The sequence below is a fragment of the Aspergillus undulatus genome (genome assembly GCF_047715775.1).
Source record: "Aspergillus undulatus strain CBS 261.88 unplaced genomic scaffold BDV17scaffold_22, whole genome shotgun sequence".
Lineage (NCBI taxonomy): Eukaryota > Fungi > Ascomycota > Eurotiomycetes > Eurotiales > Aspergillaceae > Aspergillus > Aspergillus undulatus.
This window is the reverse complement of record NW_027396626.1, coordinates 109,263-122,587: the sequence shown is the minus strand read 5'-3', so window position 1 is coordinate 122,587 and position 13,325 is coordinate 109,263. Positions and strand designations below refer to the sequence as shown.

Genomic DNA, 13,325 nt, shown 5'->3' with positions numbered 1-13,325 from the left:
TGCTTTATCTACTCCTGCCCCACGCTGGTCTTTCAGTCTGTCCATAATCTCACTTAGTCAAACAGGAACTTCCCGTTAAGAAGCCAAAAGCTCCTCGAACTCACTCCACTTGTCGTAGTCCTTGTCTGGTCGTGCGGTAAAGGCCAGAGGCTACGAGCCTTGTGCAGAGTACGTAGAGATAGTGCATATTAGATATCATGTGACAGTCGCACCGAACGAGCTCTGTTGCCAAGGTCTCGCTCGTAGACCATACAGCAATTGCTCAATGTTCTTGGGGAAATGGAGTTCTTATGCAATAATTTCAATTCCGCTTTATCATTGCCATTGTCCGGAAGATCAAGTAGCTAGACCCTATCCCCAGAGATTCGCAACATGTTCGACGGACAAACTTAAGTGCTTGAGCTATGTTGTGGCTACTCCAATGGTGCCCTAGGGAATTTGTGGCATTGAGAGAGAAGTAACATCCGGGCCCTCACTTTCTCGCCTTCCACAAAGACCATGTTCATTAGTGTCCCAGGCCAAAGGATAAAAAACTACCGAGCATGTTGATCAATAGCTGCCTGAAATGTGCTCTGCCGCGTTAGCCGTTGACCGGGTCCCAATGCGACTTGATCCGAACCACCCCGTGGACATTCGTTTCGGACTGGGATCTGGGCGTAACCCTGGAATTGGATGCATTTGGCAATGCTACGTGCTACCACAGTCAGCTTATGTTTCCTGGATCCATGCATACGGCAAGCATAAGAGGACACCATCGAGCAATTAGGCTGGCGTTCGTTGCTGGTGGTAATAAGGGTAGCCTTGGCGGATCGGGCACAAAGACGGCAGACATTAAACCGAGATTTGCAACTCTGATTGAGTGCTTGCAGGGTTTGGCCATTCCAGGAGGCAACGAAGCTCGGGCAGCGGGCACCGTCAACTCCGGATTCTGAATATGTCAATAAGTATCTATAATTGAAATTAAGGTAGTGGGACCCCGCGCCGTGCCGTTCCAACCGCTGCGGGGTCCACCCGCCGGAAGTGTTACCCCCCCTCTCCTCCCAAAAGCCCATCGTAAATTGACATTTATCCTGGATGAATTGCACATAGATAGTTCGTGCATTGAAGCTTGGATTTTGATTGCGGACCTGGGAACACTGCCCTAAAGCAGCAGCAACGGGGGCGGAATTCGCAACCTATATCCAATTATTACACAGAGCACAGCGCCGCTTCGGGTTTGCCAAACCCAGAACTTGTCGCGACTCTCGGAGCTGGCAAATGGCGACTCGTAGTAGGACAGGGGTGCCTATCCTGCTGACTCGATCTTCCCCAATCATGACTTACCGGACATGGTGCATCATGCTGTGTTCGATAACAACGCAATGATAGCTTGACAGATGTTTTGGACATTCATGAGCGTAGGGACAAGATGGAGATAGATGCGGCTCAAAATGAATGATCAGTATTATATATGTGGAGGGTGTGTTTGTTGTTGGGTCGAAAGCAACGCCCGGGCCAGTCTTCCTACCAGCGTCAAGCCTTTCAACGGTGCCGTAACTCCTTGTTTTGTTTTTTTGCCCCTTCACCCTGCTTAGTATTACCGACGGGTTTCAAAATGCCGGCAGATTCGACCATCGAGCAAATCGTGTCGGATCGATATCTGGATCAGGACGAATTGATGAGATTATTGAGACGGCGATTTCCGGCGAACTCATTTGAGGTCAGCGTTAGTGGCCCCCTTTTCCTCTTATCTTCGGTTCAAAGGAAATGCACAGGCTGCGCCCAAGGCAGGTTGATAATTATTGGCTTTGGAGGGCAATTTGCTTCTTTTATCCCACCCCCTAGCGTCGTCAATATTGGGATGCAGCCCCTAACATCAGACTTTCCAGATCAGCTGCGGCACTCTGATTTTGAAATTGCCCTCGCGCCTCACAGATGTAAGTGTCACCCGGGCATGGGCTGGAAGGTGCCACATGAATCAGCTTTATGTGGGTGGCCATATATCGTCGGGTCATTATAACCTGTCGATTTTTGCCGCCGAAGGCTGGGGACACGATGGTCTGACCTGGGAGGCGCATTTACAGGAGGAGATCGATTCGTGCCGAGTGGCCAAGTAGTCGACACTCTCGATTCGCCGACAGGCTGACCAGTTTCAGCAAGATACGTGACACGGACTAGCGCAAGGCTCACTCTGGAGTTAGAAGTATTGAGGTGATCCGCCACCCCACCCTCGATCTTCTGGGGGCCTGAGAACTGTTATAAAAGGAGCGGTGTCCCGTCCGTTAGCCCGGGCGCCCGTTTTGCCCGGTTTCCCTCTTAAACAACAGTAAAAATCCAGATAGTGCTATTTTTTATCCATTCAACTTTTCTTCTGGTCGCGAAATCAAATCATCAAGCACTGAATATTCGTTCCATATGGAGTGCTACTCAAACATTCCACATCGCTCTGGCGGGAAGTACATGGATCCCGGCGCGTTCATCTGTCTCCTGCGGAAAAAGTATGGTCCATCAAATTTCAGACTTGATGTATGCTCAGTTCCTTTATTATCCCCTTGGTTATATCTGATCGGCTGAGCTTTATAGCTGCAACGAGACCGGTATATCGTATATGTGAAATACGGGAAAATCCCGTGTTCGAATCTGACAGAAGTTCGACAACCCTCAAGCGTTGTATAAATAGTTCGCTGATATTCGGACCAGGAGCAGATTGACACGTGTCGGAGGCGATATTGACTTGGGCCAGTAAGGAAAGGACCGGGGGTGGTGGACTGGACAGGTGACCGGAGTTCGGCTTTTGGATTGTATTCTAGAGCGCTTGTTTGATTCCGAACTGTTAGATGAATATATTGACATTTGATCTCTTTTCGAGCCCGAGTGACGTCTCTGGAACGTGTGGATTGGCAGTGCAGGAATGCTTTGTAGGGCTGAAGCATTAATACTGTCATCATTGACTCTATACCGGACTGCGCTCCGAGATCTATTACGGTGGCTTCTGCACTAAGTACGCATGAGGTAACCTGGGCTCTGGAGCCGCTTTGGTCTGAAAATCATCGTACTGTAGGACAGATGGCAAACAAGAGCATACTCGTCAATTGCATCGCAGTTAGAGACTCGGGACTAAACAGCCTCACGCTTGTGCAGCTCAGAAGAGGCACACTCTCTCCACAGCCCCTTAGGATGCGCCTCGCTGCAAGGCTGCCAGAGCGGGGGATACAGAGGGTAAATGCCCAAGAGCCTTGGGAACACGACAATGCCAAAGACGAAGCGTACGAGAGCTGGGATTATCTGTTCAGAGAAAAGCAAAGCGTTGTGAGATAAAATAAATCCATATACTGCCCGAGCTCTGGTTGTCCTAGCGGAACCCAACACAGGCTCCTTCGCGAAGAAAAGGTCCCAATAATTCAATCTGATTGCCATGGATCGTTACTTCCTCGAAAAAGCAAATGCGAACTCTAAGAGACTGTTCATGCCAAGAAACGGCCGCCCTCAGTTAAAACAGCTAACCATTGACAAGATCGGTCAGAATGTTGGGGAATGGTGTCTAGCGGCGCAACCGCAGCAGAGTATCAATAGCGCAACTGAGTTGGAAGAGGCCAGCATTGTTCGTCTACTTTGGGCTTCATATCTAAGGATACGCTGACATACTGCAGGAAGGACCGAACGAGCAGGCTCGGCTATACACCATTCAACATGAACGGTCGTGGTCGCCACTAAATATCTCTTGGGAGCTGTTCAATCGGCTCATAGAATTGCATCAAGTATTTCCGGAAATATGGAGAGTTGTCCTCACGTTCGGCTTTAAATCATTCGAGAACGAGTATGGTTTTCCGACGCCTCAGAGTCGAGAGTCTAGATTGGATTCCGCAGATATTCAGGGTAGTTGCACACAATTTCCATTCAATTGACAAGTGCCAGTTGGCTGACCTGGTATAGAGGTGGCGTATGTCCTTCGACGGGTCGAGAGGAATAGAAGGCCACCACCAGAATGCCCCTGGTCGATCCGCCAAACTGGCGTTTATCAAAAGCTGTCTCACCGGGGCTCAGAGGCTTCCGGATCCAATTCGGTCTTCCTGCTGATAGCACCATCTTCAACGGCGGAAGATGATGTAGCAGAGAGACTGGCCTTGAAGGCACCTGAAGATGTGGAAGCCGCAACGTCGGCATTCTCGGTCCATGAATGCCTCGTCACGGAGAGCCTGCGGGGATGGATGGATTATTTATGTTGGTTAGAAGAACAATTGAAGTTAAAGGTCTGTTTGAGTCAATTCCGTCGGTTTCCCCATCAACTGACCCTCTATTGTTTCTACAGTCGACTCGCATGATGGCGACACCACTCAATGGTGGGCCGGAAACTAGGTCTATAAACTTCGTTGAGAATGACAGACGGAGTTTGAAGGAATTGGAGTTTCGAATCTCAGATATCCTGGTGATACTTCACACAAAGATTGACACAATACACAGACTCAAGAGGGTCTGTAAACAGCAATGTCGGCTTGCCTGTCGAGCAACAGCTTTGTGCTCATGTCACAGGACCGTAGAACGATTTGAGGAATATGCATCGGAAGCCCAGAGTTACCAAGAGCGAGCGAAGGTGCTGCAGTCTCGCGTGCAGTCTGTTCAGAACCTAGTAAGATCCTACATCAATTGCCGTTGAATGGTGCACCATCTAATATGCGCAATGTCTTAGCTGTCGGATCTTTTGGGCTACGAGGAGGTGCGAGCACTGAGAGACCTGGCAAGAGCGTCAAACCAGGAAAGTGCCGACATCAAGAAGCTCACTGTATGATTACATCCCAACAACTATAGGCTTCGAAAGCGACTGACTCGGCAAAGATGCGTACAGTTCAAGATGCAACGGCCGTGAGACTGCTCACCATAATCGGGCTAGTATTCCTTCCCACCACGATGGTGGAGGTATGTTGCAGAGAATCTGCCTTGACAGCCTTGCTGACGGAGAGACAGAATTTCTTCTCCACCGAGTTCGTCAAGACAGAGAATGGGGGGCTCCAGATCTCGAAGTACGTATGGGTTATGGTGGCTGTGGCCGTGCCACTGACTGCATTCGTGCTTGCATGCTGGCGGGTGTGGCTGCGGTGCGAATATTCTCAACTGCATCCTTGCACTCTGGCCAAACAAGGGCTGAAAGAACTGCTTAGGCGCAGGAATACTAAAACAACGGAGCCCGCGTCACCAGTGTGAGTGTGCAGCATTGGGGTGTATGGGTCCGATGTCCAAGCCGCGGGGTATCTTGTCCATCCGCAGCCTCGTGAGTTACCTGTTCTTAAGATCCAGATCCTTGTCAATAGCGCCACAAGCAGTGCACGCATGACCGTGGTCTCGCAATTTAGCTTTTCCTGCCATGCGCCTGCTGGGGGATGGCAGGATGCCAGGAACGCAAGACACCGGACTTGATGGTCTTCGTGTGTTGTTGAAGATACAATGTTGCCCCACTGCTGGCCATCATTATCTGGGATTACAAGCCTTCATTATTGTTGATGTTTTCTTTTCCTTTTCAACCGTCGCTTTGCTTTTTCTGTGGTTCGGCCTTGTCCACCTTGCTGCGCCCGGGTGAGGGCTATGTAATTGCGTTCATCCACCCGGTCACTGTCACTTTCGCCCAGGCGTTCACATCCGCCAACTCTGAAAGCTACTATTCCTTCTCCTCACTGGCTTCTGCTTAAATCTTACGCTTTCTCCCTTACAAATCAAAACATGCTTTCATGTTAGCCTTCCCGTCTTGATCGCGGTTCCTTCCCTTTTGCGGATATCGGTACTACCTTTCCATACAACTAAGCCCACGCTCCTGCCAGTGTGGTTCAGAAACATGAACGCCTTCCAACTCCTCCAGTCAATGTTCCAGTCTATCCTTCGCTGCATGAATATATTTATGGTGTACATTTTTCGAGATCCTCAAGATAACCAACCCCAACAGTCCGATGACCCGCCTACAGACACTCCGCCTGATGGGAACTCGACATGCCCACCTCTCACCAGAGATGTCTCGCCATTGTCACACGTATCTAGAAGAAAGGAAACCCCCGAAGCGTTGACGAAGCTCCAAGAGAGTCTCAGAGAGCATCGTGTAGCTTCCAATGAACCGACAAGGAAGTTCGTCCCCGCTGCCATTCTCCAGCACTTGGTGGATCACAATGTCGAAGCTATCCTTGAGCAGCAAGAAATAGTAGACGCCGAGAGCGCGCAGTGGTTTGCCCATACGATATCAGAACAGGCTACGAGGCTTTTCGCAACTCTTGTCGATATGAAACTGGGAAAAGAAGCGTACATCATACAACTTCTTGCAGAGGGAATAACAGACGAAAGTCTTCCCTTTACCGAGAATCATGCCGAGGAGCCTGCTGGTTCGACTCTCGTCACCCGGCAAGGACGTCAAATCCAAGCACTGAAGGATTGGGACAGTCGATCCGTGGAAAGCTTTGTCAAAAAACAGTACCGGATGTTGAGCCCTACATTTCGAAAGGGTGAACATTATCCTCTGGGCGATCTGCACATTTTGCCCTTTATCAAGTCCGGCAATGACTCAAGCTCCAAGTCGGTTGGAAGCGGAGGATTCGGAGAAGTCTTTCAGGAATATATTCATCCGGACCACCATGCATTTGGGGATTCATCCAGTCAAGACGTAAGTGGGTAGTGGTGATTATAATATCTCCGCTCAATACAACAAACAGCTTACACTCTGCGTATCAGGCTCACAAAGTTGCTGTCAAGCGTGTGTATCGAGATACCGACTTTGAACTCGAGTGTAAGGCCTATCGTGACCTTGGCCCGTCCTGTCACCCTCACCTGATCAACCTTCTATTTACCTACCGCAAAGGTAGGCATTGCCACTTGGTGTTTCCATGGGCAAATGGAAGCCTGAGACGCTACTGGAAGGATAATCCAGATCCCCGGCCTGATCGTCGACTTCTTATCTGGTTCCTCACGCAGATGGTTGGTATCACCAGTGGTTTGACCTTTTTCCACGCCTTCAGAAACGCCAAAACCGAAGAGCATCGTTTCGGTCGTCACGGAGACATCAAAGCAGAGAACATCCTCTGGTTTTCAACAGTCGATGGTTTGCCGATCCTCAAAATCGCGGATTTAGGGCTATCCAACATTCGCGGCAGAGACTCTAGATCCAATGTCGACCCGAACACCGTCATTGTCTCCCCGACATATTCACCTCCAGATGTCTATCGCAGGTGCCTCATCTCGCGCAAATGGGATATTTGGAGCCTTGGCTGCCTTCTCCTAGAGTTTGTCACATACCTCGTGCTCGGAAACAAAGCCGTGGATCTGTTTGCCAAACAGCGGAAAGAGACGGACAGCGAGTGGCCCGAATTGTCGACCGACGCCTTCTACTCAGTCAACTATGAGTCTGTGAAGCCAAGTGTTGCATCCTGGACCGACCATCTAAAACAAAGCCCGCGCTGCTCCCAGATGCTGTGTGACATTCTAAACCTTGTCTTACACGAGATGCTCCTCATTAAACCTGACGCCCGAAGCACTTCCCTCGAGATATGCCAGAGACTAAAGGAAATGCTGAGCCGAGCTGAAAAGAATGAGCAATATCTGATGAGCCCTAACCTGGAGATTGAGAGCACGCCGAGCAAAGCCATTCCAAACCGTAAGCCTGTCGCTGCCGACTTCGTTCAATCGTTTAAGGCTACAGCAAGCCTCGAAACTCAAAGAAGCCAGAAAAGCTATAGCTGGAGTCACTAAGCTATAGGCCTATATGCATCCGACTTATTCAATTTCTATGGAAATTCTCTCCGCAATGAAAAGCAATCGCGACGCCCGCTAATCCCCAAAAAACGCCCTGCCCCGCAATAGCCCTAGGGACCTATCCTTCCGAGCACAAAATACCCACGCCACTATAGCCATTTCCTCTGCGCTTTATTACCTTCTCTGCAATGCCCCTTGCTCTACAACTTGCTTTTCTATACATTTTTCGCAACGCGAATAGATGGTTACGCCACGACCTTCAAACTAGACGATTCTATAACATCATGGGAACTTCGCCGCATTCTCCTACCTTCATCTGAGGCTGTTCTCTTCGGCGTTACAATTTTTCATCATGCTGGTTCTCTCTTGGAGCGCAGAGCTCTTTGCGTTCAAAAACTTGCAAGCTATAGATATTTTCAACAATCTCCACTTTACTGAAAAGACTTATGGACGACGTTGATAGATACCGAGAAACACGTTGAGATAGCGAAATAAAAAAGACCGATAAACAAATCCGCTCAACTACGTACTCTACTCACGCAAACGTCCATGTAGCCCCCTTGCGCTCTGGCCAGCGCCCGATCTCCCCTCTGCTTTGAGGCTCCATTGCAACACTAATACCGCGTAAAGCGAGCGCCGTCAACTACGGAGACAGGATTCTCCTCCGAAACATGGTAACTCGCCTTAACTCGCCATATAGGGAATTTCAAAACGAAGTATTTATGCCCATGAACCACAAACGTACGTCAAGCGACCACGAGGACTTACGAGGTAGTGGTAGATACTCCGTCTCGGCTTCTTGAGGTCGGATGTGGGGACAACTCAGAATAAGCTTATCCCAAAGAGGGCATGAGTATGCTTATTGGTGGGATAGACAGCCGGTTGTATGTGAGAGGATCCACTCTCGTTGGGAGCTGGCACCACCTCATCATGCTGCTGCCAATGATATACCTTCAGTTCATCACTCTTCTGCAGGTGTACTCTGGGCATATTGAATGTCGTCCAATGATGGTCCTCATCTGTTATCTTGCCCAGACGGCTTAAGCTTCGACAATGGTGTTGTGAACTTGGAAGCGCCGGCGCGGGGCGGCGCGTTGGGGGTTGAATCCGTCGGATTCCGAGCACGATAACGGCTTTGCGACTTCCCCGGGAAAGAGTTCTGTTTCCCGAGAGGTTTCAAAGTCACCATATCGCGAGATAGAAATGATCTTGGAGAGATGTAGACTGGTAGATTCTAACTATGCAAGACATGACATCGACGCTTCCCCATAGAACCTGATAACATTAAACCCCTCCCCTACTCCGTAACCCGAACACCACCGAACCCACCCCTGAAATGCAAGCTTACTCGCCCTTGGTAAGGTTATAAATCTTCTGAATATCCGCCAACATTCCCGGGAAATCAATCTTCAGATCCTTCAGCAGCCCATCCTTAAGGTTAAACACCCAACCATGCACAATGGGAAACTGATTCGCTTCGTAGCTCTGCTGCACAACCGCAGTCTTAATAACGCTCCGGCACGACTCAACAACATTCAACTCAACCAATCTGTTGAACCGCTCATGCTTGTCCTCAATCGCATCGAGCTCCTTCTCGTGCAGCCGGTAGACGTCGCGGATGTTGCGGAGCCACGGGTTCAGAATTCCAAGGTCCGTTGGGCTCAGCGCGGCCTGGACTCCACCGCAGTTGTAGTGGCCGCAGACGACGATGTGCTTCACTTTCAGGTGGCGGACGGCGTAGTTGATTACGGACATGGAGCTGAGGTCGATGGTTGGGACAACGTTTGCGATATTTCGGTGGACGAAGACCTCTCCGGCGTCGAGACCCATGATTTCGTTTGCGGGGACACGGCTGTCAGCGCAGCCGATGTACCTAATTGTAGACGTGAAGTTAGACGGCGGTTCTTGTTCGTTGCGTTGAGTTTGGGGAAGTGAGGGCGAGCCCAAAACGCGCAAAGAAAAGAACAAAACGTACAGATACTCAGGCGACTGCCCCGCGGCTAGCTTATCAAAGAAAGCAGGGTCAGCATCCTTCTTCGACTTCACCCAAGCGCGATTGCTCTCGAAGATCTTCTCGTGGGACTGCTCGAGGTAGCGAGTGACAGCCTGGGGATCGGTAGCGTCGGGCATTTTGGAGTGCGAGCAATAAGGCGCAGCGAGGAATTGAGGAGATGGAACGCGAATACGAAGACGAGCAGCCGGATTTTGAGTCTGCAGCAGTGGACGGAGGGGTAAGCGGGAGGTCAGTCGTTGCAGCATTGGCATTGTCGGGGGTGGGAGTCGCACTGCATCTTTTAAAGTCCCGCGGCATCGAGATCGTCCACCCCCGAGCGGGCCACGTGACTGGAGGTTGATTTACCGGACTGCCTATTTGAGATTCCCTGCTCTCAACCGTCATATATCGCGTTCTTCAACTCTTGGACCCCCACGATGTCAGGCCATGGGAAGAAGAAAATGTGGGGTTTGAATTGCCGGTGTGGGCGATTAGCCTGGTAAGTGTTTCACATCGATAGGAAACTACTGCCCTAATGATGGCCTGATCACGACAGTGGAGAATGCGCTAGGATACTCCCAACTCGAATTGCATATGAATATCATGTAAACTGACGCTTCAATTTATAGGCACTCGATCGTTGTCTGCAACAGAACAAGTTCTCGTCACAACGAAAAAGTCAACTCAAGCGCTCTGAGCTAACAGAATAATCATCCTACACGAACCCTGCTCTCGATGACTGTTACTAGTCGCTGCATGGATGAACAATCGATAAAGTACCCCTGAACTAATGCTCTACTGCAATTACTATCCCCGTATTAGGCTTCGCCTAGGACTCTATATCTATTATATGCACCAACAAATCTATCCCTCATGCTCCCTCACCACCGGTGATGAGCGGCATGCTGATAATGTCTCTTATGCTTCGCCTTCACATTAAGATCTGTCTTCCCCCCCATCATCTTCACACTTTCGACATAATCACTCGTCCCGTGACCAGGATCACTATCCACCGCATCCCTCTCACAAGCACTCCCCTCATCACCCGCCCCCAATGGCCCCTCAATCTGGAAGTACTCACTCTTTGACGGATCCTCAAGCATATACTCCGCCGCCTCGGCCAACCACCCATTAATAAAGTCGCCATGCGAGCAGTACGAGTTCCCACAAGCCAGCTCCAACGGCGGAGTGCCCTCCCACCCATCCGGCAAAATCTCCCTGAGATCATACCGGATTGAAAACCGCAGCCTCGGAATCCGATACATGCCCGCGGGACACCGATTCTCCTCGTACCCCTCATACCAATCCGGATTCTTAGAGTACGCTGTCTCGAACGTCTCCGGGTTCGCGCAGTCGGGGAAGAAGAGGAGGAATTGCAGGTGTGTTGAGCAAGTTGTTGTGGGGAACGCGGCCTTCTCTTTGCCTTCTTCGGTTTCGTCGCCCTCGCACGCCCAGCTTATCCCGTTGTCTTCGGTTAGGTCGGAGGGGGATGTAGCGGAGGCATTTCCGATCACCATTTGAAAGTTCTCTGGGAGGGGGATCTCCGCTTCATTGAGGAGCTCGTAGTATGCGCTGAAGCGCATCGGGGTGATGGGTGTGTGGGTTTGGTTTGCTGGGGCGGATTTGTCCACAAGGTAGAGGGTCGGAACCCCTATAATCAGTCAATCGCCGATCCCCGTAACAAGAACATATTCTGGGTAGGTGATTCCGTACAATAAATCGAGAAATCATTCGGATTTCTAGCCGTGGAACAGCCCTTCCGCAACTCGGCAGAAGTCGTCGTGTTAACGTTCACCGCATCGGACCCGAAAAAACTGTGCATATGGCTCATATATTGCCCAGGAAGAACAATCGGGTCAATATTCTTCAGCATGAACTGGTCCACGACAGTAACCGTGTAGGCTTGGGCAAGCCCAGCCGCCAAGAAGGGGGCGAAAAGCTTCATTTTTCCCAAGGCCGAGGAAATAAAACGAGACAAGGACGAGAGTCTGCGGAAACCCCCAAGTATCTGCAGAATGCAATGCTATTTATACATTTCCCGAGCTCAAAGCTCCTCGCTTTCTATCTCGTTGGGGTAAGGGATCGGGGTAACTACAGTCTCACGATCGCGGTGGGCCGTGTCAGATAAATTAGGGCTTCGAACTGATTTGCGGGTTTCCCGGTCAACGCATCCATTCCTGACGACCCTGAGTTCTCTATATTAAGGAGTCCACTATCCTGGGAGAGATCCTTGCCTAGGTTAGTAAGAGATTACTGTGAGCGACGCAGTTGCTGGGGACTGTAAGCTTGATTGAGGTTGTGATCTAGCTGCCTTGCGGAACTGGTGCATTGTCCCTGAATTCTTCAACCCTCTAGCCTGCGCAATGAGCTGCAGCAAGAAGGAACGGAAATGCTTTCGTAGAATGAGTATCATGGTATAGATTATTCTTGAGGAGGGACGCCTTCCAGAATATATGTCCTGTAGACGCGGCCGAACGCAGCGCAGTGTGAACCCTGAGTCACTTCTAACTTGCGGGGCCATTCTGCGGACTTTAGGAGAATATCCAGAGGCATCCATTTTCATTCCCTGTGCGTCACGAGATAGATCCAATACTCTCAATAAGTATTGCCTCGCAAGACATGAGACACTTCCAATGAAAAGGCTCAGAGGGCGTCATGGCTTGTGTGCTATATCAAAAGAACCTTAAAGAGAGGGGGAAAGAAAAAACTAACGTCGCCCACGTACTCGCCTTCAAAGTTGTGATCGGGCTGAATACAACGGCTGATAAAAATCGGATTCTTATAAGTTGGCCAGTACAATCTGGGTTACTCCGCCTGTTCGCTAAATCGCGTCGTCTCGTCGATTTGAACTACGCAAGGCGTTCGCTTCAATTTCTGTAATTGAGTTCCATCATATACCACTTTTCATCTCATACAGTTTGCCCTTGCCATTCCACTGATGGAGCGCTGGCTCAATCATACATACCCAGCCTCAATCGGAGCTACTTGTCAGATGAGTTCGCGCCTTACATATACCCCGACGCAACCCGGCAACCAATGTATACCAATTGCCTACAGAACCACTACACCTTGGCCGGTCATTATCCGGGAGCATTATTATGAGTTTGAGAGTCCATGGGATGGGGATCTGGCATGACTCCAAATATGCAGTATATCTATTTCTGGTACCGGTTGAGTCTAACCATCACATTCTTCTCGTCGCCATGAGATTTTATTTCCCCAAAAGGTCACAGATAAGACTCAGTGTCGCTCTCGATAGTGTCCACAAAATCAGGGTACTCTCATTTAGCGTGATTTGAGAGAAATTAAACCTCAACGTAGAAGCCGAGACCTGTTACAACTCCAAGCAGACACCCCTCATCCACCCGATACGTTATTTACTTGGCTTCGATACCTAACATAAACACTTCCAGGTTGCGGCCAGGACCCAGTACGGCAAGCTTACCTGGTCGGAGGCAAGCCGGGCTGGGCTCGTTGGAGTAATACTATTTTCGTAGACGCAATAGAATCACGCCTTAGCAGAGCACCATGCCATCATCCAGAAGATAGCGTAAAGGCGGAGCACCCTAGATCATTCGTCTGCCTCTGCTATGAAACAACTGCCGAATACCTGTGTCTTGAACGTGCTGTA

The 13,325-nt window shown here is 50.0% G+C and overlaps 5 protein-coding genes across 5 annotated transcripts; 2 read left to right on the top strand and 3 right to left on the bottom strand.

Moving 5' to 3' along the window:
• Positions 1-483: 483 nt before the first annotated feature.
• Positions 484-1,251, bottom strand: BDV17DRAFT_81381 (uncharacterized protein). Its single transcript, XM_073765173.1, has one exon. The coding sequence runs from the start codon at positions 1,050-1,052 to the stop codon at positions 534-536; it is 519 nt and encodes a 172-aa protein (XP_073615849.1). The 5' UTR covers positions 1,053-1,251; the 3' UTR covers positions 484-533.
• A 1,910-nt stretch (positions 1,252-3,161) lies between these two features.
• On the top strand, positions 3,162-5,258 carry BDV17DRAFT_81403 (uncharacterized protein). Its single transcript, XM_073765174.1, has 7 exons — positions 3,162-3,580; positions 3,630-3,855; positions 3,913-4,229; positions 4,289-4,606; positions 4,667-4,759; positions 4,813-4,893; positions 4,942-5,258. The coding sequence occupies exons 1-7, from the start codon at positions 3,395-3,397 to the stop codon at positions 5,176-5,178; spliced, it is 1,458 nt and encodes a 485-aa protein (XP_073615848.1). The 5' UTR covers positions 3,162-3,394; the 3' UTR covers positions 5,179-5,258.
• Positions 5,259-5,803: 545 nt separating this feature from the next.
• BDV17DRAFT_281580 (protein kinase domain-containing protein) lies at positions 5,804-7,685 on the top strand (the record flags this gene model as incomplete). Its single annotated transcript, XM_073760048.1, has 4 exons — positions 5,804-5,869; positions 5,912-6,616; positions 6,685-7,603; positions 7,642-7,685. The coding sequence occupies 4 exons, from the start codon at positions 5,804-5,806 to the stop codon at positions 7,683-7,685; spliced, it is 1,734 nt and encodes a 577-aa protein (XP_073615847.1).
• Positions 7,686-8,957: 1,272 nt separating this feature from the next.
• BDV17DRAFT_262531 (carbonic anhydrase) lies at positions 8,958-10,152 on the bottom strand. The gene is made up of 3 exons (XM_073757794.1): positions 9,988-10,152; positions 9,677-9,912; positions 8,958-9,574 (listed from the first exon to the last, which is right to left on the bottom strand). Exons 2-3 carry the CDS (start codon positions 9,829-9,831, stop codon positions 9,046-9,048), a joined length of 684 nt encoding a protein of 227 aa, XP_073615846.1. The 5' UTR covers positions 9,832-9,912; positions 9,988-10,152; the 3' UTR covers positions 8,958-9,045.
• A 423-nt stretch (positions 10,153-10,575) lies between these two features.
• On the bottom strand, positions 10,576-11,743 carry BDV17DRAFT_298311 (DUF1996 domain-containing protein; the record flags this gene model as incomplete). The annotated part of the gene is made up of 2 exons (XM_073763667.1): positions 11,408-11,743; positions 10,576-11,345 (listed from the first exon to the last, which is right to left on the bottom strand). Exons 1-2 carry the CDS (start codon positions 11,637-11,639, stop codon positions 10,576-10,578), a joined length of 1,002 nt encoding a protein of 333 aa, XP_073615845.1. The 5' UTR covers positions 11,640-11,743.
• Between the last annotated feature and the right edge of the window lie 1,582 nt (positions 11,744-13,325).